This window comes from Aedes albopictus, chromosome 2, assembly GCF_035046485.1.
Source record: "Aedes albopictus strain Foshan chromosome 2, AalbF5, whole genome shotgun sequence".
NCBI classification, from domain to species: domain Eukaryota; kingdom Metazoa; phylum Arthropoda; class Insecta; order Diptera; family Culicidae; genus Aedes; species Aedes albopictus.
The window spans coordinates 501,459,768-501,486,644 of record NC_085137.1 but is presented as its reverse complement, the minus strand read 5'-3'; the positions used below and the strand labels follow the sequence as shown (position 1 = coordinate 501,486,644).

General features: G+C 39.6%; 1 protein-coding gene across 2 annotated transcripts; it reads right to left on the bottom strand.

Moving 5' to 3' along the window:
- Positions 1-5,770: 5,770 nt before the first annotated feature.
- Positions 5,771-26,437, bottom strand: LOC109621284 (H(+)/Cl(-) exchange transporter 7). 2 transcript variants are annotated; one of them, XM_020076958.3, is made up of 6 exons: positions 26,129-26,437; positions 25,926-26,048; positions 13,971-15,296; positions 6,617-7,000; positions 6,391-6,549; positions 5,771-6,321 (listed from the first exon to the last, which is right to left on the bottom strand). In XM_020076958.3, exons 1-6 carry the CDS (start codon positions 26,204-26,206, stop codon positions 6,106-6,108), a joined length of 2,286 nt encoding a protein of 761 aa, XP_019932517.3. In that variant the 5' UTR covers positions 26,207-26,437; the 3' UTR covers positions 5,771-6,105. The 2 variants fall into 2 exon arrangements, with proteins under 2 accessions (XP_019932517.3, XP_019538581.4); XM_019683036.4 differs by lacking the exons at positions 25,926-26,048; positions 26,129-26,437 and adding an exon at positions 15,376-15,542.
- Between the last annotated feature and the right edge of the window lie 440 nt (positions 26,438-26,877).

Sequence of the window (26,877 nt, the reverse complement as noted above, 5' to 3'; positions counted from 1 at the left end):
ACCTCTAGAAGAACTCCCGGAGCAATCTCTAGATGAATTTCTAGAGAAATCCTGGGATGAGTCCATGGAGAAACTCCCAGGAGAAATTTCTAAAGAAACCTCTTGAAAAATTCCTAGAGGAATCCTTAGAGAAATTTCTAGAGAAATTCTTGGAAGATTCCTGGGAAAATTCTTGGAAAAATCCCTGAAGCAATTTCTGGAGGAACCTCAAGAGGAATGCCTGGAAAGTTCTGGACAAATTCCTTGCGGAATCCCAGGACGAATTCCTGGATAAATTTGTAAAGGAATTTTCGGGGGAATTCCGAGGAGCTATTCCTGGAATGAATTCCTGGAAGAATCTCGAGAGAAATTCTGGAAGCAATTACTGGAGGAATTTCAGAAGAAATTCCAAGAGAAATTTCTGAATAAATTCCAATAGAAATTTGTAGAGTACCGTCGATGGGGGTGACAATGGGTCTGGGGGGTGAGATTGGGTCAAAACGGAGAAACATAAAATTGGAAATAGCTCATCTACTATCGCTAATTTATATTGAAAACTTTATATTATTTCAAAGAAAAGATGTTTTTACACGTCATAATGCAGAATAAGATGTTTAGCAATAATCATTTTTTTGTTAAATTTCTGGCTAAACTTATATGATGAAACTACTAGTGAATCACTCTGAAAAAAATTCTCCTTCGTAATGTTTCACACATGTACCTAACCAATAATTATCTTTAAAGTGGTTAGCTGTAGGTATTACCTGGTTGATGCAACGAAAAAAGCGGGCTGTCAATGCACTTTTTATTTAAAAATTCATTATTTTCGACCCTACCGTCGTGCGGGGCTTCTTTATACACTTTTTAATGGTTTTTCAACTTTATCACATCATAACTCCCAGAGTAGTGAATGTATTTCCACAATTTTTACACATAACAATTGTGAGTATGTATGTAGGATGTATGCAAAATTTGAACTAAATCCATCCATAAACAAAAAAGTTGTCCATACATCAATCGGAGACATCATATAGAACCAGAGGGGGGCTACTTTGGACATTCATAATTAAAACAAAACTGCAGTTGAAATTCCGGGTTTATTTAGAATACTACTTTGTACCAATACTGTTGTATACTATATCATACATTATTTTAATAAATATATGCGTTTTTAGGTGGTTCTGTGCTACCTTTGGTTTTATGAGCAGCGTGATATTTTAATATAGACTAAAAGGCTGTATGGGAGCCATCATTCCATTATTTAGGTGAAACGGTCATTTATATTGTGTATCCATACAAATATTCGATTGTATATGCTACGTCGATACTTCTTGCACGAATTGAGCAACCCTCTGAAATTTATGAACTGTAGAAACAATGCTTACAGAGCAAATGTTCTGATACGTTATGTATATTTTTATGATTCATTCGATGTTTTTTCGCCTCCTGACAAGCAATAAAAAGTTTGTTTGAAAAACAATTTCAACCATGTAAGTGTTGTATAATTCGTGTCGTAAGTACTACCGAGAAGTTTGTGTGATTTTGGGTGAACCGTGAATGTGTATATACATGGCAGGTAGTATTCGTTATGAATGTAGGTTTTTCCCAGCTAATCTCCCGACAGCCGTAGGGCTAGCTAGGATCAGGCTCCACCACCCTACGAGATGACCGCCATCATCCACCCACCGAAGTACCGAAACCCACCGCCAGATGGACGGTTACCATTCTTGGAGCGGCCATGAGGGGTGGCGTAATGGGGCCATTAAGGAATGTACATAAGCCCTGAGGGGGCAATGACCGCGGAACGAGGTCAAGAACCTTGCAGTCAACCGATGATCCAAATCCTTTTCACTTAGAAAAAGTTCTTCAGCGAAGACAGTTTGACTTTGAACGATAGTGAAAGGACGACTTTGAAAGCATAGTGAAAGGAAAGTGGATTAGTGAAAGAGGAGAGTAGTGACGAAAAGTGGATTGCAAGAAGGCGAAGTGGACATCAGGTAACCCCTGAATACTCCCGTTTTGGTTCCAAGCCTGGTATTATCTACGATGTCTTCTCCATTAAACAGAACCCCGCCGTTTTTTGGTTTAAAACCCCGTGCAGCGCCCTACGAAGCCCGTGAGTCCGTGAGCCATTCCGGCAAAAGCCGAAGACCGATCCGTTATAATATCGGTAGGACCCGGACGAGTAGTTGAAGCCCAGCGCGAGTCCCAAGCCACCCCCGGAAACCGTGGAGAGCGAGCCGAGGATCCACGCCCGCACGCGAGTCGCCGTTGGAGACGAGGAAGGAGAGGTGGTGGAGCAGAAGGAGAAGGGGCCCCGCAAAGAACAGGTCAGATAGAATTAAGAAAGTGGGAGTAGAAAGTGCCAGGAATAGCCTAGGAATAAAGCGTTGTTGAAGCAATAAACTGGTGTAGAAAGTGTAAAAGTGCTGTGGTTTTCCTCCATTTTGTACGGGAATTACCTGCCCGCGAGTTAATTGCATAGTGAACGTGCCGACCCTGAGGCCATTGAGTCGGGGAGTCTCTGTAGTACTCCCGACTGACTACCCAATACTTACAACCAAATGAAGGGGAAAATATTGCGTCATAATAGTCCCAAAGACATCAAACAGATTTGAACGATATTTCAAATTCAAAAAATCCATATTCAAAAGTGTCCAAAGTAGCCCCGTATTTCAAAAGTAGCCCTGCACGACGGTATGTCTAAATATCAAGAATGGGGGTGAGATTGGGTCAAGTAAGTTATCGACTACATATAACCTTAACTAAAAATTCAAATTGTTATCCAGTCCCCTTTTGACGTTAGAGTGGTGCCATATTTACCGTATCTTCTTAAAAGTACGATGTTTTCGAAAATATGTCCAAGAAGTGTCAAGCGAGTGTGTTCATACGTTTAGTGCCAAAAATCATTTATAACAATAAACCCATGCGTTTGGACAGCTTCTCTGATCATCAGCTAATCTTTAGTGTACTGCAATATCGTAAGCTCACAAAATAGACTTGATAGCGTTTTTCTTCTCCACTCATTTTTTTTTAATTTTAAGGAAATATCGTGAAACTACCAGACGGTAGTAGTATCCTGGAAATACCGGGGCCATAATATCGGTAAAATGACAAAATTTCGGATAACGTACGAACGTCGAAAAATATCATTTTTTTTTCAATAAATCTTTCAATGCGCCTCTCCCTTATTGTAATCCCCCCTTTTCTCATGGAGGTTGAAACTTTAAATGAGGATGATTATGGTGGCTAAAATGGCGATACAACATACAAACTTTATTTTATCAACTTTCAAAAAATTTTTCGATTGTATTAGCCCTTTTAGGTGGATTAATCATCTTTTAAAATTACCTAAGCTTTTATTCATCATGGTTACATTGTATTTTAAGTAGGTTTACCAGATATGATCAATAAAATTAACTTGTTTTCTTAGATAGGCGACTTAGAATACTTTGACCCATTCTCACCCCCTCTAAGGGGTGAGATTGGGTCAATTTTCAATCATTTGTAGTTTAGTAGACAATTCATATAATGTGATACTTTCTTACAAAACTATCACTAGGGTAGAAGCTTCAGTTTTGGCCAGCCCGGAGTTTTGGCCATAGTGCGGTATTCACCCTATTACGATCTAAATTGATATAAATTTATTTTTTACTAGTAGATTCTAATATAATATGATGATTACAGCTGTGAAAACCATACATTTTGATTAAAAACTGAAAGAAAAAAATAATTTTCCTTAAAAAATCAGCTTCCATATATCTATTTTGGCCAGGGTGCTTCTAATTTGGCCACTCCCATAAGAAATACACGTGATTGGCCAAAATAGAAACCAAAGCTGAGAATATGGCCAAAACTGCGGCAATGCTTCTATTTTGGCCAGTACCACTTTTAATACAAAAATCAAGTATTAGTTTGATTTCTGCATTTTTCTAATAAAGTATAGATCGAAACCTTTCATTTAATACATTGGTAAGTTTCATTGGATTATTGATTATTTTTATAAAAATAATTTCCCTTAGACTGGCCAAAACCGGTGCCCGTACCCTACCATATAGAAGAGTATGCATACCAAATAAAAAGTTATTCCAACTTCAACTACATTTCATATTTAACAAACAATCTTTGAGTTGCCTTTTTTGACCCATTATCACCCCCAACGACGGTAATTCCCAGAGCGATTTTGGATGAATCCCAGAAGGAATTCCTGGAGGAATTGCGGTAGTAATTTATGAATGGATTCCTATGGGAGTTCTTGGATCAATTCCTGGAGGACTTTCTGAAGAGATTCTTTGGGTAATTCTTAAGAAACCTCTTGAGGAATTCCTGGAGGCGAAATTCCGTAGAACTATTAATGGAAGAACTCCAGGAGGAATCCCTAAACGAATACCTTGAGGAATCCCTAAATGAATTCCTTGAAGAATCTCTAGAGGAATTCTGGTAGAAATCCATGGAGAAATTTCTGAAGGAATTCCTGGAGAGCTTTTTGGAGGAATCCTGAAAGGAATTTCTGGTGGAGTGCCAGGAGGAATTTCCAGAGGAATTTCTGGAGGAATTCCAGAAGGATTTTTAGGAGGAATTACTGCAGGAATCATCGGTGCAATTTCTGGAGGGATCCATGAAATAATTCTTGGAGGAATTTGTAAAAGAAACCCTAGAGAACAAATTCCTAGATTAATTCTTAGAAGAAACCCTGGAAGAATTCCTGGATCCATTCTAGAATAAATTCCCGGAGGAATTCCTGAGGAAATACCTGGGGTAATTCCCGTAGAAATTCTTGGTAGAACTCTTGCAGAAGACACTTATAACACGCGACGCGAGACAGACACAACACTTATTATTCTTACAAAACGTTAAAAAGGAGATATAATTACCTTTTTGAGTCGACCGGTTTCGGGCTCGTTGTTGCCCATCGACAGGACGATGTTCGACCGATGGGCAACAGTCCGACTCTTGCAGAAGTCCCTGGAGAAATGCCTGAATAAAATCAGAGGATTGGCAGGAGGAATACCTGGAATAGTTCTTGAAAAAAAAAATCCGGGAGGAATTTCCGAAGGAATCCCTTGAGGAGTTTCTGGGGGAATCTCAAGATTTATGATGAAATACAAAGTTAGATTTCTGAGAGAATTCCAGGAGGATTTTCTGATGAATTCTTAGAGGAAATACTGAAGAAACCGCTAAAATTCTTGAGGAAATCCTGAAATCCTGGATTACTTCCTGGGGAGTTTCTGAAGGAATCCCAACAAGAGTTCTTGCAGGCATTTTTGAAATAATCCAGGAATTCGTTTTTGAAAGAATAACAGAAGAAATTTCCGGTGAATCCCTGGAGGAACTCGAAGTAATTTCTGAAGAAACCCGATGAGCAATCCCGGAAGCAATTCCATGAGGAACTCTATGGAATCTCAGGAGAGCTTTCTTAGCGAATACCTGGAAGAATTTTAGTAGGAATATTCCTGGATAAAAAAAATTGAAGAAATCAATGTCTGCAGTAATTGTTGAAGGAATACTAGGATCCCTAAAGGTTTTTTTGTACAATTTTTTCAAACAATTCTTGGGGTATTTTCTCTATCTAAGTAAAATTTTCTAATCTCTAAGTAAAATTTTCTCTAAGTAAAATTTTCTAAAAGATTTTCTGGAATACATTCTTGCAGAAATACTTCGAATCATTCCAGATGTAATTATTGGAGCAATCTCTAGTGGAATTCTAGTGGGGAAGAATACAATCTCTACGAATATACTGATAGTCTTTCCCAATGCGATGGTGTTGTGATATTACGGCAATTGATGAATATTTTAAATTTACAATTTTTGTATTATTCGGTTGGTTCATTAAAACGAATCCATTCGAGTTTGATCTCGTAACTACAATTAAAATACAAATTCGGTTCGCGTTTCGCGGGACATTCGGCACTTGATCTATTAAGTTAGTAGGATATAACACATACCAGTCTCTTGCTTTGCTTATATACCTACAAACGTAAACTAAACTAAAATCAAAACAGACGTAGATTATCGAATCATCATCATATCAATCAGGAAATAAAACTTAAAAACAAGGCGAGAATCACATTCTCTTCAGATGCCAACCTCTTTGGCTCAACCGTTCATATCACCCGTTCGCCTCGATCATAGCTCAGGCAGGAAATCCTTTCGGGTGATGATACCTCGGATGCGATTCTCTCGCGTAACGACCACCAAGTGCCGCAGGCCCAGCGCCCGGAACAGCTGGAAAATCCGCGGAACCGACGTCTTCAGATTGACGCTGTACGGCGAGGGATTCATGAAGATGCTCATGTCGACGGTGTAGTTGCGCAGGGTTTTGTCCTCGCTGATTTTCAGGTCCTGGCGGATGGGAAACAACGTAGTTTAGTTTGTCGAAAGTCTTTGGGGGATTAGGAATGAGATAGTTACCTCGATAGTGGGATACCGGGGATATTCCTTTCTAAAGTTTCGAATAGTTACAAGATCTCTCCAGAACCGATTGGTTTCGATGTACATGCTTCGCATCAGAATTACCACCAGCTGGGAACGCAGGATTAGGCCAATCAGTTTTCCGTTTTCTCGGTTACCCTGTTGGGAGAAATTGAATCGTTTGAAATAATGTTTCCTTCCGAAGTCTAACACAACTTGAACTCACATTCTCGTCATCCTCGATGACCGGGAATCCATTGTGGGCCGTATTCTTCAGAATATCGATAATGTAGTTAACCTTCTCCTTTCGGCGGACGCAAACCACCGGTTGGTTCATAATATCTTCGGCAATATTCTGCTGCAGGGTTGGATCCACGTGCCACGGCAGCATCGGTACCTTGGACGCCTTGATCTGGTTATCGTACACACCCTCGTTGAAGTAGTCCCCACTCCACTTGGCTGCCATCACGGTGAGAATGATCGGTAGGACGAATCCGATGTTTCCGGTTGTTTCCAGTATGATGACGCTCAAACTCAGCGTCATTCGGACGACGCCCCCTAACTGGGCGGCCGCTCCTATCAATGCGTATTTTCCCGGGTGGACAAAGATCTAGAAAAGGATTTGAACGAGTAAGTTCTATATTCTACCTATCCAGGAAGATAATGATGGAGTAATGTCAAACGAGGGTATGTTCTATGAGGACCCTATTGGGGGTTGCTGAAGTACACTTAAAGCAGCCATGCATTCCACATTCCACAGAGATTCACACGAAAATTCCGTCTGGAATTCTTTCAGGAACTATTCTAGGAATTGTTCAGAGATTTCCTTAGGAATTTCTCTTGGGATTGTTCCCGGGATTCCTGCTGGAGTTTCTTCAGAAATTCATTCAAGAATTCCTTCAGGAACTGCTACAGGGATTCCATCAGAAGTTCATCCACGAACTCTTCTTAGGTTCCTTCAGGATTTTCCAAGAATTCTTTCTCCGAACTTTTCAGGAATTCTTTTTGGGATTTCTTATGGAATTGTTTGCTGGATTCCACCAGGATTCTTCTGGGAATTTGTGCAGGGACTCCTCCGAAAAGTTCTGCCGGGGTTTCTCCAGATATTCCTCCAAAGATTCATCTGGGAATTCCTCTGCAGGTTCTTCCACAAATTCCCCCAAAGATTTCTTCAGAAGTTTTTGTAGATTCCTCCAGTAATGTCCACGGGCATTCCTCTAGGAATTTTCAGGGATTCGTGCTAGAATTGCTCCAGGAATTGCTCAAGGAATTCCTGCAGGAATTTCTCTGGGAATTCTTCCAGGGATTCCTCCACGATTTTCTCCAAATATTTATCCAGGGATTCCTCCTGGTATTCCTCCAAAAAAAATCCTCCAGGGTATTTTTTAGGAAATCCTCTGAGGATTCCTCCAGGAATTGCTCCGGAACTTCTGACAGGGATTCGTCCAGAAATTCCTCCAGGAATTGCTCCGTGAATTCTTCTCTGAATTCGTTTACTCTTCCTAGGATTTCTTCAGCATGTTTCTAGGAATTCCTTCTGAGATTTCTTAAGGAACTTCTTCTGAGATTTTCAAGAAATTCCTTTTGGGATTTCTTAAGTAATTGTTTGCTGGATTCCTCCAGGAATTTTTTCAGGGATTCCCCTGGGAATTTCTGCAGGGACCCCTCCAAGAATTCATCCGAAAATTCCTGCAGGGATTCCTCCAGAAATTCCTCTAGAGATTCATCTAGGAATTACTCTACAGATTCTTCCAGGAATTCCCCTAGAGATTCCTTCAGGAGTTTCTGTAGAGATTCTTTCAGGAATTTCCAGGGATACATCCTGGAATTGCTTCAAGGAATTCCTCCAGGGATTCTTCCAGAGATTTTTCCAGGATTATTTTAGGAAATCCTCTAAGGATTCCTCCAGGAATTGCTTCAGGGATTGTTCCAGGAATTGCTCCGTGAATTTTTCTATGAATTCGTTTAGACTGCTCTCCTACGGATTTTTACGTGGGATTTCTTCCGGGGTTCTTCCAAGAATTCCTCCAGAGATTTCCTCAGAAATTCCTCCAAAGATTCACTCGGGAATTCCGTCTGGGATTCCTTCAGGAACTGCTACAGAAATTCCACCAGCATTTCTTCCACAAACTCTTCTCAGGATTCCTTCATGATTTGTCCAAGAATTCCTTCTGCGATTTCTTCAATACTTCCTTTCTTCAGACACCCCTACTGAGATTCCTTGAGGAATTCCTTTTGGTTTTTCTTAAGCAATTGTTTGCGGGATTCTTCCAGGAATGTTTCCAGGGATTCATCTAGGAATTCTTCTACAGATTATTACAGCAATTCCCCTAGAGATTCCTTCAGGAGTTTCTGTAGAGATTTCTCCAGTAATTTCTACAGGTTTTTCTCCAGGAATTTCCAGGGACTCACTCTGGAATTGCTCGAGTGAGTCTACAAGGAATTCCTCCAGGATTTCCTCCCTACATTTATTGTGGTATTCCTCCAGAATTTCTCCAAAAAAGGGATTCTTCCAGGAATTGCTTCCGGGATTCCTCCAAAAATTCTTCCAGGGATTCCCCCAGGAATTCCTCCAGAGAATGTCAAAAAACAAATCTTGAAGATTTTCTCCAGTATTCTTGGGTTTTCTTCAGGAATTCCTTCTGGAATTCTTTCAGGAACTCCTCCAGGAATTTTTAAGGGATTCCTTCAAGAATTTATCTTTACATTGCTTCAGGGATTGCTGCTGAAGTTTCTTTAAAAAACTTATCCAGAGATTCCTTCAGGGACTGCTATAGGGATTCCACCAGTAAATAGTTCATCCACGAACTTTTTTTAGGATTCCTTCAGAATTTTTCCAAGAATTCCTTCTAAGATTTCTTCAGTACTTCCTTCTGAGATTTCTTCAGATACTCCTTCTGAGATAGCTTCAAAAATTCTTTTTTGGATTTCTTAAGGAATTATTTGTGGGATTCCTTCATGTTTTTTTTTCCAGGGATTCCTCCGGGAATTCCTGCATGGTTTTTCGAAGAATTCTTCCGAAAATTTGTGCAGATTTTCTTCCAGAAATTCCTCTAGAAATTCATCAACAGATTCTTACAGGAATTCCCTTGAGATTCTTTCAGGAATTTCACTAGAGATCCCTCCAAGAATTACTCCGATGATTCTTCAAGGAATTCCTCCAGAAATTACTGCAGGGATTTCTTCAGGGATTCATCCAGGGATAATTTCAGGGATGGCTCCAGGAATTATGTCAGGAATTCATCTAGAAATTCAAACAAGAATTCTTCCAGTGATTTGTTCAGGAAATCCTCCAAAGATTCCTCCAGGAATGCTTCCTGAAGTTCCTCTAGGAATTGCTTTTAGGAATTCCTCCAGAAATTCTCACATGGATATCTTAAGACATTCCTCCAATCGTACAGCTATTCTCAAAGCGATAGCTTTAGAGAAATTTCCAAAGAATCAAAACGAAAATTTTGCCATGACGTCGCATGACGTCCCATGACGATTTTTTCTGAGAGTTCATTCAAGAGTTCTTCCAGGGATCCCTTAATAACACTGATAGTTTCATTTAGAATTTTATCCAAAGTTTTCCAAGGTTATTCCAGAAAAAAATTGAAACCTTCCTTGGATTCCTTTCGAAACTGCTCCCTGGATTCTCTTAGAAAATCTTTCAGGGATTCCTTACAGAAACTCTTCCACGAATTCCTTCTCTTAGAACTTATACTATGGGTTTCTTCAAAAATTACTCTAGAATTTGCTTCAGAATTACCTCTAGAAGATCCTCCAGAAACTTCTCCAAGAATACCTCAAGAAAAGCTTCAAGGTTTCCTCCATGAATTCTTCAAAACCTCCGTACGGAAATCCTTTCAGGAAATCATCCACGGATTTCTCTAGAAATGTTTTCGGCGAACCCTTCAGAAAGTCAATAGTTCAGAATTCCTCCAGAAATTCTCCATGAATTTCTTTAGAAATTTTTCCACAGATTCCTTCCAAAACCCCTCCAAAGTTTGCTTTAGAAATTCTTCATGGGATTCCTTCAAAAAATCATTATGAGATTTCCTCAAAAATTTTCCCAAGGATTCCATTAGGAAACCTTCTATGAATTGCTTCTAAAATTGCTCCATGGATTGATTCCTTCAGAAGGATTACTTCAATAATTCCCATAAGAATTTCTCAAGATTTTTTTCCAAGAATTCTATCAAGTAAATTTCTATGGGTTCCTTCTGAAACTCCGCTATAAAGATTGTTTTTGCAGAGATCACGTCGGAAATTCTTTCAAAGGTTCGTTCACGAAGTATCATTTTTTAGTGTTTTTTTCAGAAAATTTCCTAGAGATTCCTTCAGAAATTTGTACAGGTAGTCCGCCAGAGATGTGTAAAAGAATTGCTCTATACCAAATTCCATAAGAATTTCTCGCCAGAATGTGTCCATAAATGTATACAGAGGTTCATCCTTCACATTCAGGAGATCATAACGAGATTCCTTCAGGACATCCTCCAGAGATTCCATCATGTATTTTCCAAAACCACTCTCAGAATACTAAAGATACTTCTAAGTATTTCTCCATGCATTCTTTAAGGAATTTATCCAGGAATGTTTTCTAGAAATTATCTCAAGTGTTTTTTTTTAAGATTTTTATAAAAGCTCATCCAGGCAATTCTGCAAGTATTCCTACAAGAATTTCTCCAGGAATACTTTTATAAAATCTTTCAGGAATTTTAACGGCGAGTTTCAATTATTTTTTTAATTACTCGATAAACTTTTCTAGGAATTCCACCAACACTTTCTCAGGAGTTTATTTTTCGGTATTACCCCACGAAGTTCTTCAAAAGTTTCTGCTAGGGTTACTTTAAATATTTCCCGAGACTTTCTGCATAATTTCCACTAGAGATTAATTCAACAGTACTTCCTGAGATCTCAACAGAGATTCTACAGGAAATTTCTTCAAAATTTACCTCCGGGAATCTTTTAGAAATTCCTGCTCGGTTTCCTTCTGATATTCCATCTGGGATTCTTTCAAAAATATCCTCAGAAACTTCTTCGTTACGATTCATTCAAATTTAGGCGTTTTTTTTCGGGAATTTCACTGATGGATTTTTGCAAAAGTTCTTTCATGAACTATTATTTTGAAATCCGTCTAAAATTATTCATCCGGAAATTCTTCAAAGAACTCCTTCAAGAGTTCCATGAAAAAATCTTTCAGGGATTCCCGCACAAGTTCTAACGAGGGTTTTTTTTCTAGAAATTTCACTTGTGGCTCCGTCAAACATATCTCCTGGAATTCCTTCAACGGTTCATGTAAGAATTGATATAGATATTCCTCCATGGATTTGGAAGATTTTTTGAAAGAATCTCTGATGGAAATCCAAAAGAATTGCCCGGATGATTGTCTCAAGGGATCCCTTCCCTATAAAACTTCTAATGATATCTTTGGAGGTTCTAGTAGAAATAATTGAACACGTTCTGTAGAAACTCCTGAATAAAAAATCTTCAAACATTTTCTGGAGTTATCTTTGGAGGAATTCCTGGATGAAGGCGTGGGAAACATCTGCAGAAACTCCTTAAATTCCTAAACGAAAAAAAACACGCTACACTTTTGGAGGAACTCTAGAAGTAATTTCAAGGAATAGTTGTAGGTATCCTGTAGGTTCTGCATGAATCTCTTGAAAATTTCTGCCGAAATCCTGGAGATACCTATAGAGGTATTCGTAGGAGAATTTTTTGTACAGTTTCTGGATAGATTTTGACATAAAAATCCCTGATGAAACATTCCTAAAGGAGACATTAATACAAAGAATTCTTGAGAAAGTCATAGAAAATCAACCAGGAACAGATTCAGGAGTAAAATGTGCAGGAATTGTTGAGATTCTTCGGAAAAACTTCTGAAGCATCACCAGGACAACTTATGAAAGAATCCATAAATAAACCCTAAGCAATCCCTTGAGGATTTTTTTCCAAGGATTTCTACGGGAATTCCAGCAGGGATTCCTTCAGAGAGTCCTCTACAGATTTTTCCAGGTTTTCCCCTAGGGATTCCTTCAAGAGTTTCTGTAGAGATTCTTCCAGTAGCTTCCACAAGTATTCCTCCACGAATTGCTCGGGATTCCTACTGGAGTTTGTTTAGAAATTCACCTAGAGATTCTTTCAGGAACTGCTACAGGGATTACCAGCACTCCACGAACTCTTCTTAGAAATCCTTCAGGATTTTTCCAAGAATTCCTTCTGCGATTTCTTCAGTACTTTTTTCCGGTATTCTTCCGAAACTCTTTCTGGGATTCCTTCAGGATTTCCTCTTGGGATTTCTTAAGATACTGTGCGTGGGATTCTTCCAGAAAATATTCCAGCGGTTCCTCTGAAAATTCCTGCGGGGATTCCTCTAGAAATTCCTCTAAAGATTTAGTCTAGGAATTTCCTAGAGATTCCATCAGGAGCTTCTGTAGAGATTCCTCCAGGAATTGCTCCAATGAGAGGTTCTTCCAGGGGTTCTTCCAGAAATTACAACAGGGATTTCTTTAGGGATTATTTCAGGGAGGGCTCTAGGAATAACTTCAGGGATTCAAGCAGGAATTTATCCAGGAATTCTTCCAGTGATTCTTCCAGGAATATTTTCAGGAAGTCTTCTAAGGATTCCTCCAGGAATGGCTCCAGAAATTCCTCCAGGAGTTGCTTCAGCGATTGCTCTAAGAATTGCTTAAGGGATTCCTCCAAGAATTGCTCCAAAAATCTTCTAGTGATTTCTCCATTAATTGCTCCAAGTGATTTTTCAGGAAATCCTCTTAGGATTCCTCCAAGAATTCTCACAAGGATTCCTTCAGGTATCGCTTCAAAAAATCTCCAGGAATTGCTACGTGCATTCTTCCAGAGGAACTCCTCCGGAGATTCTCTAGGAGTTTCCAGGGATATTTTGAGGGTGCTCCTTTAGGAAGCCCTTCAGGGATTCTTTCACTAATTTAAAATTCACCTGGTGCGGGTATGTCTTGTTTTTGGACTTATCGTAAGATTACTTCTGGAATTTCACCAGGGATCTTCTTCCAAAATTTGTGTGGAAGATAAATTCTTCCATAACTTTTCCTTCGAATTTCTTCAAAAAGTTGCATAAGGAATTCTTACAATAATTTCTTTAGGGATTCTAGAGGTAAGCTTTCAGACATTTCGCCACGGGACCCTTTGGGAAATCATCCAGGAAACACTTTTAGGAATTCTAGCAGGGATTCCTGCCGGAATTTCTCTAGGAAATGCACCAGGAATTCCTCTTGGAATTCCTTCTTAAATTCTTCCAGACATTTCTTTTTGAATACATTCCAGCGATTTGTCCAGAAAATGTTTCCATATCCATTATTTGAGAGTTCTCCGGAAATAATTCTAGGAAGTTCTTTAAGAATATCTCCAGGGATTTCTTGCAGGAAATCTTGACTTTCCCATAGAATTAAGTTCTGGGACTAGTATATGCTATATATATAACACTGTCTTTAGAAAAATACCGACAAGGATGTACTCGGAACAATACAATTGAAGGTTTATTTTTAGAGGAATACAGATCCAGGATATTCCAAGACTGCTAATATGTATAGAAAAACTGGAAGATATTAAATACTTACGCTTGCTTCGGGGAACACCAACACCACGAACGATGCAGTCAGCCGGCCCCAAGCCGCTCCAACCAGCAGCGTAGGAATGAAAATACCCAGCGAAACGCTCAAGCCATAGGTTATACAGGACAGCGGATAGTAGATCAGGACAAACACCGCCAGCGTAAGGATCTTGTGCGATCCGGGTGGATCGTGGAACAGTGCCTTGACGGTTGCCTCCGGCGTTTGGAACCACAGGGCCGCAGCCGCATTGTACTCGTTGTCTTCGCAGAACAGCTGCACCGGGGTTGTGGTGGGATCGTTGCCCAGCGGGCGGCAATCGTTGATCGTGTAGGCCATGGCGCATGCACAGGTAGCACTAATGGCTGCTACAAAGGCCGCTTCCATAACTTTGGCCCAGCGTGCTTTGATGAACCGGGCCCGGAAAATGTTTATGCGATTGTTGATGCAATTCCAAAAGGCGCCGGACATGCCACCAAATACGCCCATCAACATAAAGATTGGTAGCTCGTAATACTCAAAGGGTAGCGGTTCAAATTCGCCCAAATTGAACAAACCTCGGTACCGGAAACTGCTTAGACCGTGGTAAGCGGACAGGACAATGTTCAGCGTGAAGGAGCTTATAATTGAAGCGAAGAACGTTCTCCAGATCAAAGATTGGTTCCAGAAACTGGCTGCTTCCTCTAGTGAGAACAGAATACCGCCGATCGGTGCTCCGAAAGCAGCGGCCACACCTGCCGCTGCACCACCTACAACGAAATCGCGCTTCTCGTGGTCATCTCGAAAGTACTCGAATATGCGCAAATCTCTCCGAAATGTGGTACTTTTTCCTTGGGACAGACCAGCGGCAATGACCGCTCCGCTGTGAATCATCGGTCCTTCCTTACCGCCGGCCAGGCCACCAACAACCGAAGTGACCACACCCACTGCTTTCACCGCCAATGTTTTAATCCGCACGATCCGGGGAATCTTCACCCCATTCAGGTAACACTTGACCTGTGGTATGCCACTTCCGGCGGCAACCGGTTCCACATAGGCCACCAGCGTGGCTCCAACCACCACCGGAACGATATTGGTCAGTACCCAGTACAGGTACGGAATACTGAGATCACCGTTCAGCACGTTGTGATCGACCTGGCTCTTCAGGAACGAGTACTTCAGAAAGGACATCTGATCGATGACGATGTTGATCCCGCAGGCCACCAGAGCCGTCCCGATGCCGATCTGCATCGAAATGATCCATCGGGCAAAGTCCTTCCGCACGGTGGTGCGCTGTTCAATCTTGCGGTTCTCCTCCGTCCACAGGACATTCTCGCACACGTCGTAGTCCAGACTCTGAAAACGGATCGAGATCAGTACAAAAATCAGGATTAGTTCATTGAATGGATCTAGATGGTTAGATAATTTAATTTACTTCTTGTTGATCTACGTTCTTTCGACGCGCCATAACCACCACGTTAGGTGTCGTCATTCATAGTAGCAACACCAAACTGATACCGTCTGCTCTCTATTGTGGTGACTTATCAGCTGCAAGCCATTCTTCGCACCAGACTGATCTACTATGTCTACCTACTTACATTGCACTACTATGATAGTGCAGAAAGGGATTTTTCTATCTGCAATGCGTCATCACGTAAAGAAAACTATGTACCGTGAGGTGCCCATATTTCGTGCACTTAAGAATTCTCGAAATTTGATAAACGACTGAAATTTTACCATAAAGTATTTCAGATTAATTTCTTCAATAATATTTAGTGCTGGCACTGTAGCTTCCAAGAAAAATATAAATTAGGCAACTTTATATTATACAAGATAGTTACAGCATTAGTTTTAATGTGTTAGAAAGTGCCAAATTTCGTGCACGGGTTCCAAATTTCGTTCAAAATGGGTCCAAATTTCGCTCACTCTAAAAGATGTAGAATTCGCCTAAATGTGTTAATTTTCAAAACGTAGCATACTCGTATAATACCCATGAAATCATAACGTGTAGATAAAATCGATATCTGTGACGAAATATGAGTAAATATTTGTTGTTTCCCATGTTCGTCCCGGATGTTTACATTATGATTTTCAAAAATCCTCCTGTAGTTTTAGGGGTTATTATTTTTGTCGTTTGTTTTGCTCTTTAATTGACTTCTCAAATAAGCAATATATTGTTTGCTATTTGCATCAAATGTTCACCAACTTTACTGATGGTCAGTAATGTGAATCAATTCATTTTTTTAAATGTAGCTTTTTACATTTCTATTATGTGTCATTAACAGGCATATTCCTCGGGAGGTTAGTTCTAGTAATGTGTAGTCTTCCAAATTCGGGTTCTGGCAATAAGGCATACCGCAATAATTTGCTTGAATGAAACAAGTGGTTGTAAGCTACTGCTCCTAATGTTTGGGTAAATAAAATCATCCCGAGCTTACTTAGTATTCCCACATTTATGAATTTGTTTATTTTTTCAGTTTCTACGTAGTTTATGAGCAGCCCCTAGTTAATTTTGAACCAATTATAATAGTTATTAGAACTATGATTATTAACCGAATCATGCGATGGCCAAAATTACACATGAACCTCTAAAGCAATGTTATACAAAAGAGTGCACGAAATTAGGGACCCATACAAATTGTGGGTTCCTAATTTCGCCAACAACATAAACGTTGAAACAAAATAAGAAAACAACATTTTTCACTTAACTTTATTGCGTATTATAATAAAATATATTGGATTGAAATAATAAAACATAAATTGGAATACTTACTTTTGCTAGAGATCGAAATACTTGTTCACTTCTGTGAGTGTTGATTTTCTCGTATCTCTGAATATGGCATCTGCTATTTGCATACATTTGCAATTTATTTTTCAACCTTTGACATAAATCAAAGTTTTCACTTCTTTTTTTTGTGAATTGTATTGAAATCAAATGCAGTTTTGAGATTATAGCAAATTTTTGATGATTCCGCTGTTAATTAGATAATAATGCTCTCAGATATCAGAAGTTAACGAAGTTTGGACCCGCGCGAAATTAGGGCACCCCACGGTAAGTAAGGGTTCGCTTGTGTGGTAAAGTACCACGCGGCGCGCTTGGGCGGATTGCTGATAATGCAGTTTGAATTTCTCTATAAGGGATTCTGAACCCAGTGGTTCCCGAGCGAAATAGAAAATTAATAAGCACCCCTGGGTAGACGCAAAGAACAAACCAAAGACAAAATAAAAACAAGTTTTGCCATCATATCTTATTTTACCATTCATATGTTATTTATGAATAACTCGCTAAGAACAAAAAATGTTATCATTGCACAATTTGTTATTTCTAAGTAATTACTGAATAACAATAACTGAAATAAAATATGTAATCATGACAAAATAAGTTCTTCTGAACATCCTAAGTAAAATAACGTCTCAATGGCATACTTTGCAATCATAACTTAATTTATTATTGATGATTTATTTGGTATTTTTGTATTTTGTCAGAGAGAATAACATGAGAAGATCAAATATTGTCATTAAAAATGAATAGCTAAATGGCAAAACTTGTTATTGTTTTGTTGGGAATAATTGTAGCTCTTTAGCTTTAGTTCAGAAATGTTTTGTCCTTGGTTTGATCTTATAATAACTGTGGTAGTTTATCAACTCGATGAGTAGGCCGAGCTCTTGGAATTATCATTATCAGTATAACTGTCAAGAGAGAAGCATCACATTGGCGACGAACGAACCCCGTTTGCTTTCGAGCCTTCGAAACGATCATCGGAGCGTTTGCTAAAACGACTTTGGACGCTATTTTGAAGATCCAGTCCAGACAATGAAAAAAATCAAGAACCGTTGTCCGTGAAAAGACGTGCAAGAGCTGCAAGTGAAGCTGATTATCAAGAAGGAACTATTCCTGGTCTGCCGAGAATATGGGACATCCTGCGAGAAAAAAAAGTCAAGCCAAACAAGTTGTTGTCTAGGCAACGAACTTCGGTTACCTGAATCGGACAAAACATTCAAGTTCCTTTTCAAGGAACTGCCCCAGGAACGGATTCCATCCGTTGAGTTGGGCGAAACAAATATCAAGTTCACCGTAATGGTGAACTGCCTCAGGAGCGGATACAATCCGTTGAGTTAGGCGAAAAATAAGTTCACCCAAAGGTGTACTGCCTCAGGAACGGACTAAATCCGTTAAGTTAGGCGATCAAATTATGAAGTTCACCCAAAGGTGGACTGCCTCAGGGGCGGTTGAAATCCGTTGAGTTAGGCGACAACATTACCAAGTTCAAGTTCCCTCGCAAGGAACTGCCCCAGAGTTTGGCGAAACAAACATCAAGTTCACCTTAACGGTAAACTGCCTCAGGAGCGGATTTAATCCGTTTAGTTAGGCGATAAAATTATGAAGTTCACCCAAAGGTGGACTGCCTCAGGAACGGGTTCTGTCCGATGAGTTAGGAAACAAGATTTCCAAGTTCACCTCAAAGGTGGATTGCTTCAGAAACAAAGTTTTCCGTTTAGACGAAATAGTGGATCCGCAACGTTTTGCTTTCCGGGCCTATATACAATCCTTAATTTGAGAGGTTGTAGTCTATACACGCATCTCTTGTTGTGACCGAGAGGAAGCAATTGCGGTTAACGGACTATGGTCAGTTTCGAAAGAAAAGGAGATGTGGTAGTTTATCAACTCGATGAGTAGGCCGAGCTCTTGGAATTATCATTATCAGTATAACTGTCAAGAGAGAAGCATCACAATAACAAAATTAGTTATTATTGAGTTATTTTTCGGTACAAATTCAGTTATTGTTTTTGTTCTTTTAGCTCTTATTCCCAACAAACCAATAACAAATTTTGCCATTCAGCTATTCATTTTTAATGGCAAAATTTGATTTTCTTTTGTTATTTTCTTCTGCCCGGGTCATCTTTCTTTGGTGGTTGATCAATTAAACAAAAATGTTTATAACATACATGCCCACGCCCACCTAGGTACTGTGATTTGAAAAATATTTATATGGAACGCGCTCACCAATTTATGACGATTTTAAAGATGAGCCGGAGAACACACAGCTTTTTCGGTTTGAAATCGCGGTTCTTCTGATCTGGCTAAAACGAACACTAAATCTAGTGAGATACCCGAGCAGGGAATGAGAACTAATTGAAAACAAATTGAGTTATTTAGATATCACGAATTTTGATAACAAAGTGAGTTTTCATTTTGTATGACTTAAGTATTAACATAACAAAATATGAAAACAAAATAATGTACTGAAATATCTAATTGAAAACAGAATGAGTTCTCATTGATAACAAATTGATATCTCATTTTGTTAACCACATTTTACGACTTGATATCATACGCAGTTCTCAGGGAGTTATCATATCTATAGGGTAATAACTAAAAATTAATAACAATTTTGATATTTTATTGGGCATTAATTTACATAAATAAGTAAACATTTAAATGAGATTTTATTTTAAATTCAGAAGAATTTCGTGTTTAAAAACTTGTTTTGCTTGGATACGATCATCAGAATATGACCCCTTTTAATGGCGTAGTATTATTGATTGTAACATTAACATTTCATAAACAGTCTTCTAACTTGGAGCCTACACGAAGAAAAATTGTATGGAAATCGGATATGATATTCTCATAGATATGCAGCGTAGCTATACCATGATTCAACTGATGGACATTGAAGTGACAAAGAAAAGTAAATTTGGAGTAATTTGGAGTCAAAAGACAACTGCACGTAATATTTTTGTATAATTATATTTCAGCTTTTCCTTCTGATTATATGTACTGCAGTAAAAGAAATGTGGGAGATGTTCACGACATCCCAGAGCCACAGGCATCGGGACTCAACTCAAATTGAATGACATCGAGCAACGAATTGAGTCGCTTTCGGCTTCTCAGCTCCTTCCCTCGTTACCCGCGGAAAAATGATGAGATTTAAAATTGCATTCGATTGGAATAGTAGTTTACGCAACAAGGTGCAGAATGACGATTTTTACAGCACGAGTCGTACATTTATCCAACGAGGCTTGCCGAGTTGGATAATTACGACGAGTGCTGGAAAAATCGAGTTCTGCACCGAGTTGCGTACAACGTTTTTTGCAATTTCATAAATTATCCTTGAGGATAGTTTTTACCAAAACTTTTTCATCAAACTGCACATTGATGTTCATAGCGAATGCTGAAGAAAATCTGATCATAACAGGTTATACTGTGCAGTTGTTACAATTTTTCAAAACTGCGACCAGAAAGCATCAAGAAGTTGACCAAAACTAAAAACAGTGCTGTAATGGTTCATTACGCAACGCAAATCAGTGCTGTAATGAACCATTACAGCACTGTTAATTTGGTGTGGGAAAGTAGGCCTTTTCCTGTCAGATTTGCGTGGGGTAAAACAGCCTATTACGATGAGAAATTGCAAAAAAATATTTTACTACATTATTTCTAACGTGGTTGGCATAATGTCGTTTAGCATAGTCTTTTGGCATAATGGTCAAATGGCACAAGCTGGTATAATAGTCGTTTGGCATAACAATAAGTGAAATGTCATTCATCATTTTCATTTATGATAAATATCAGTGTAATTTTCAAAACTGTATCAAACTTCACGGGATTCATCGTTTTGGTACGGAGGTACAACACTCAGCGTAAAAAGCTGACGAAATTCATCAAAATACCTTATACTTTTTGCTATAAGTAAAACTTATGGATGCCATAAGAATACCTTATGAAAATTGATCGTGCGTGCTATGACAAATTTCATAAGATAGACTTATGAAAGGAACACAAAAATCTTAAAATGATGCAGACTGGATTCGATCCATGAACGTCGGGATCACTGAGCCCGTTATTTATCCACATGGCTACCGACACTTGAGAATACCAAGCTTTATACCAAACGACCTAAAATGTGAGAAAATTTATAGTACTATGGAACTCTCGTTATTACCTTACGAAAATGCAAATAGTTCAAATTTCAAAATATTTGGCAATATGTTAAAATTGACACTGTTTTGATTATAAGTTAACTTTTGTATTCTGAGCAGTTTTGTTCTTTTCGTCATATAAGGCTTTTTGAAAACTGTTGAATTCAACGTTGATCTCAAATCTTTCCCAACCAAGCTGAGCTATACGACCAAGTTTCAGGTAATTTGGCCGATGAAAAACCCCTCAACGAAGAGAGCAACCCTGCCAATAATAACCAGTCATTTTGTAAATATTGTCGGGCCGCCACCAAACCGGACTTCGCACAATCAAGTCGCGACGCGACCCAACTCGCGACGTTTTTTATTCATGTCAAAAGTAGTGCGCATCCTTCCCGTTGTTGTCAGCAACACAGCGCACTAGATGCGAAACAGTTGCGACACTTGTGTACCAAGATAATGGTAATTGTTGATTGAATGTCGGTCTTGATTCCAACCGGATAGACAATATAATTAATGTTAATAAAGCATATTATACCTATTTTGATTTTTGAAATCAAATTTTGTTATCATTGAGTTTTTGAAATGGTAACAAAATGATATTTCAATTTGATATTAACCTTCCGTAACTCGCGCGGTTGACTACCTGCGTCAGCACCACGCTACTGCTGAGTACAAAAAGCGAGATTTTTTCAACGTGTTGTACAAAATACAACAGCGCGATCGCTCGAGGGTTAAATAAAAACAATTAGGAACGAAAACTTGTTTTGATTTCATTTTGTTATCAATAACAAAATGAATTATTAATTTGCTATAGGTTTGTTCTCATTCCCTGCTCGGGATCTTAGTCCCACTAAGGCGATATATCGCAGAAGAGAGGACTGTCGTCCGTATACACGGCTCTCTCGTTTTCATCGTCTAGAGACTCCGCTCCGCCTACGCCCTTTGGTTTCTTCTATATGAGCGTTTACTTCCTTCGCGAGAGACGAATAGCGTTGAAGGGCAACGGCTTTGGCTCCTCGTGATTTCGCTCGCTCTATCGCGGCTTTGGCGTTGCTTAGCTCCTCTAAATATATTCCTCCAGGAGCTCTCTGTGATTCACTGCTTTTGTGCTCATTCTGCGAATGGAGTGACGTGAGAAAAGTCGGAGTCGTATATCGAGGTGAGAAATCTCGACTCGAATGAGGTGACTCTCCATTTGATTTACACGGCGAGTCACTTCATTCGAGAGTGGATTCCTCATCTCGATATACGACTCCGACTTTTCTCACGTCACTCCATTCGCAGAATGAGCACATTTATCTGAGTGCGTAGCTCATTCAAATTATTGTCGCCGGTGGCAATGAAGGCGTAATTGATGGTACTCCTTTGACCTTCTACGTTGCCAGATTCACGGTTCCCCAGCTCCTCGACGAAGGGCCTTTTTAATAATTTTCCAGTCCGCGTGTGTTGAACCGCCGCCCGACCATAAAACGATCGTAGAGCGGCTTTTTTCTATGATTTCTGCGACGATTTCACTTTGAACGTTTTGAATACAGGTGAAGTGACACGTACGGCATCCGACGGTTAAGAAAGTCGTCTTGATCATTCCTGGGATCAAGTTCACTATCATTCGATTGCTTGTGGAAGGTGATCGGAGATCCTCATTCTCCCATCATAACCACCAGCGAAAGGTCAGACCAACCAATTCAGGTTACTTTTGACCTCACTAGGAATATCGATGGGCAAAAATATCCAACAGCGGTATCCTTTGGAGTATCGATTCCCGTCTGAACTGATTTGAAGAATGCATTAAAATCACAAAAACGACGTGTTCAAAGAAGACCAGCCACACTATGCTGGGATGGTGGTTGTACCCAGTTGTATCTTAAAAAAATCTGATGCTTTCAAAGCTTTTCGTAGGCATGACACCTCAGATCTTTAACTACAGTACGAGAACCTGTTGAACGCGAAAAAAAAACGTAGTTATTGGCGACACTTTTCATTGAGGGTCTCTCAAGAGAAACTTCGATGACAACGCTTTGGAGAGTGGCTCGCAACATGCGAAATCGCTCATCTTCTAATGAGAGTGACGAATACTCCAACCTTTGTATATTCAAATTCGCAAAAAAGGTCTGCTCAGATTCCGTTCCAGCTAGACCGCCCTCTTGGGATACTTCCTCAAGAGACGGTTCTCTGGACAGACCATTCTCCATGCTGGAGTTCTTTATACCCATGTCTATACCACTTCTTTCTTTGTACAATTCTGCTCCGGGACGCGATATGATGAAGTTAAATCTTCTTTAGAATCTCCCAGATATCGCAAAAAAGACGATTCTCATACCTGTTCAACTCTAATCGTGAATTTCTTAAGGTTTCAAGGGCGTTCCAGGGATGTTCCAAGGGTGTTCCAGAGGGCTTCAGAAAGGTTCCAGTGGTTTTCAATTGTTTTCAATGGCGTTCCAGAGGTGTTCAAGAGGGATGCAGAGTGTTAAGGGGATCCCAGGAGTATTTCAAGGCGTTTCAGGGAGTCAAGGAGCAACCCACGGGGTTTCAAGGGATTTCAGGGTCATTCCATGAGTGTTCTTGGGGGTTGAGTGGGTCCCATGGGTTTCCAGGAGTGTTTCAGGGGCTTTTAAAGGCGTACTTTTCTTCTGTCGTTTTCGCTTCTAATCAAATCTTTTTAGCCATTTTGCATCTAGTCATGTTTAAAACGATTTCAGGCTACTAGAGCTCTCTTCAAATGAGCGATTCCTTGCCATTTAAATGAATTATCACTAGCTGGGACTAGCTTGGCACAAAACACGAAAAACCTGGAAAAAAATCCGCCAATGTGAAATAATATGGGATGTCGGGTCAAAGTCGGGTCAAATTTTTTCAAATGTTAGACCACTATTGGGCCCACATCGGTTAGCTGTTGGGTATATGTTATGTTTGGAGCCCAAAATAAAAACAGGTCAATTACAGGTTTATGTCGGGTTATACGTCATCAATTATGAACAAAACTTCAGCCGTTCAACAATTAGCGAGAACCGTCCAACATTAGGATGAGCTAGCTTAAGGAAGCGTTCAACATTTTGGTTACAGACTTCCCATACAAATGATTTATTTTCTTTTAGAAAATGGAATTTAAGGGAAAACAATTTCAATGTGCAGTATAAGGAATAAGTAGATCTAGACGTTCATTGGATATGTTCTAACTTAAGTGGAATAATACACGGAAAAACAAACGAAAACCAAAATGCCAGTACTAACCGTTCAACAATTAGCGAATTACCCTACATGTGGATTAAGTTCGCCAGATTCATTGGTATAGGGCTTGCATAGAAGCTTCCGTCCATATGTAGTATGTACAACACAGTAACTCAGCATCAAGCCGTATTGAGGACGCTTTGTTGACGTGTGCATACAATAAAAGTTAGTTAGGTCTTCTAGTGGATTCTAATGGATTATTCCAGAAATATTTGTAATGAAATCCTTAGAAGCAAATTTAATTGTTTTTTTAGAATCAGTGTGCACGACTTTGGAGCTCAGCGCTAAATGCGTTGTAGTTGGGTATGCGCATGACCATATCCGTATTGGAAATCTTACCCCCGATTTCTTCACCCTGGCTTAAGCGTTAAACCAGATTTAACTATATGGGTAAGCCTGGCTTACCGGTTAAGCCGAGGTGATGAAATCGGCCCTTAGGGAAATTGGTGCAGAATTTCTCCAAAGAAATTTTTTGTGGAGTTTCATCCAATTTTATAAGGGATTCCAGCTGACGAATTTTCACTAAAAATTCTTATAGTTTTGTCAGAAACTTTCGAGTATTTTGTTTAGCAATTTCCTTCTCTATTTCTACAGTATTTTTTGTAGAAAAAAAAAATCAGGCATAACGGATTTGTTTCGATAATGAGACACGGATGAGAACGGATTTGTTTCGACATGAGAATTTTTTAAATGAACGCCTTTTATCCAAAAAAAAAGATTAAAATGTATTCACGGAGACCTGAAGAAGACCCTTGATGATTCTCTGGGTTTTGTTATAGAAGTATTCGTGATAGAGTTCGAAATCTAGTCCATTACTGTAAATCCATAGATATTATATGTCATGATCCTTTATAGAGGTGAGATAGTGCTATTATGTTTGTCTTAAGTAGGTACGTTGTAAAAACTATTTATGCAAAATCAAGTTTATTGCAACGACAATAAACTACATAGATGTAACTAAACTTTCACATGGGCGAGATGGACCGTGAACGGTCTTAGCCGTCTGTCATTAAGACACCACGAATAAAAAAAAACTCTCACATGCAAGATTTTTAGTATAAAGTACGTCAAAGGGCTTCGTCAATCGCTGGTTGGTAGATAAAAAGAAGGTAATTTGACACAACAAAAGTATTATGCAAATCAGAGTAAAATCATGTACACTCAACAACATTTGTATGGGGGAACCGCAAAACCAATTCCGCGCCAAATACGCACGTGGACTGAATTCAGAGACAAATCCACGAAAATCGTGGAATCCGCACTGCTGTTTGAACCCTACCATGCAATTCATACTAGTTCAGATCAATCACGAAGGAGCAACCGTTGACATGTACAGTCAGTCTAAGCTAAGCTATTAATAAATCGTTATCAATGGAATAAACATAACAAAGCTGCTATCGAACACACCTACCCGTAGGTATTCCATGAATCATCTAAGGGGCCGTTCATAAACCACGTAAACCTTTTGTGGGGGAGGGGTGGTCTGGCCAAAGTCTACGCTCCATACAAATTTCAAAATTTTTGTATGGACACACGTCTACGATTTAGGAGGGAAGGTCTGAGATGGTCAAATTTTGGCCTACGTGGTTTATAAACAGTTCCTAAAGATAAGAACATTGGGCCTCTGGGATACACAAATACCATTAAAATGCCTTCCCGCCATCCCTACGTGATTGCATTCGACGCTTCACTGAAACGCGAACTTGGGATGATGCAATGCAGTGCAACACAAGTATTAAGAAGAAAAGAAGGCATTCTCGCTAGCGAGCTCCAGCATAGCACCAGTTCCTGGAATCCCAGCCCTACCTACTGAATAAACATATAGTTGAGACTGCTTACCTCGTAGTGTGACTGTCCGCGCTTCCGCCGTCTCAGGCTAAATACTGGCTCGTTCTGGGGCAGGGCACTACCGTCCTCATCGGGGTCGCCGTCCTCTGGGGTCATATTTATGGTTAGGTCCCCCTATCGGAAGTGTTAGAACTCGTTAGATAAACGCAAATCAACAGTATATAAGGTATTTCCCTTTACGAATTGGTACTTACATTCACCCGACGAGATTCGTTATCGCAAACCTCATCGTCGTCGTCGGAAGATTCCACCAGCCGATGTTTCTGCGTCATTTCGGATGTTTACCTGATGGCTGCACTTTTCGTTTCGATTCGATTTTATGCGGAGATCAACCGCAGTTTAAAACACTTCCAGAATCGAATTTTCCAGCGCTGGGAAAGTCGACTACTGGGTCCGGTGGGACATATGCACTATCACTGTTCCTTGTTTTGAGTCCGAGACATTCGCGCACGAAGTATTTCCACTTCCCCTTCTAGGTACTTCCAGTTCCTCTCTGTTTATGACTAATCGCTTTGTTTTTAAAACGATTGCCAGTGTTGCCGCCATACGTGTATGTGCCGTTTGAAATGCTTGCTTCCGAAAGATAATGATCGAAGTGAAACAATTTACAGATTTGATATCAACGTGTTCTATGTTTGAAATAAGATAAATAAATTTAGTTGTTTGCGTAAATTTCCTAAAAAAAAGCCAGATGATAATAAATTATTTAAAACCGGAAAACTAACCATTTTGCAGAGAAAAACTTACCATATGGCATCACTGGTGCTGATGATAGCGAAAGCGAAGCGCAAGAGAGTTTTGAGGGAATGGCAGAGCTAGTCCTACCGACGAAATTGCCTAATTATCGTTTTCCGCTCATTTCACTCATTTGCATTTGTGTTAGTGATAACTTTTTAGACCGCCCAGTCGGAAGCTTATCGTTTAGTACGTTTTGTTTACACCA

Coding starts and splice junctions, on each gene's coding strand:
- LOC109621284 (XM_020076958.3), bottom strand. CDS start 26,206: ATGACGCAGAAACATCGGCTGGTGGAATCTTCCGACGACGACGATGAG. Junction 26,049..26,128: donor ACGAATCTCGTCGGGTGAAT/GTAAGTACCAAT, acceptor CACTTCCGATAG/GGGGACCTAACCATAAATAT. Junction 6,550..6,616: donor TCATCGAGGATGACGAGAAT/GTGAGTTCAAGT, acceptor TTCTCCCAACAG/GGTAACCGAGAAAACGGAAA.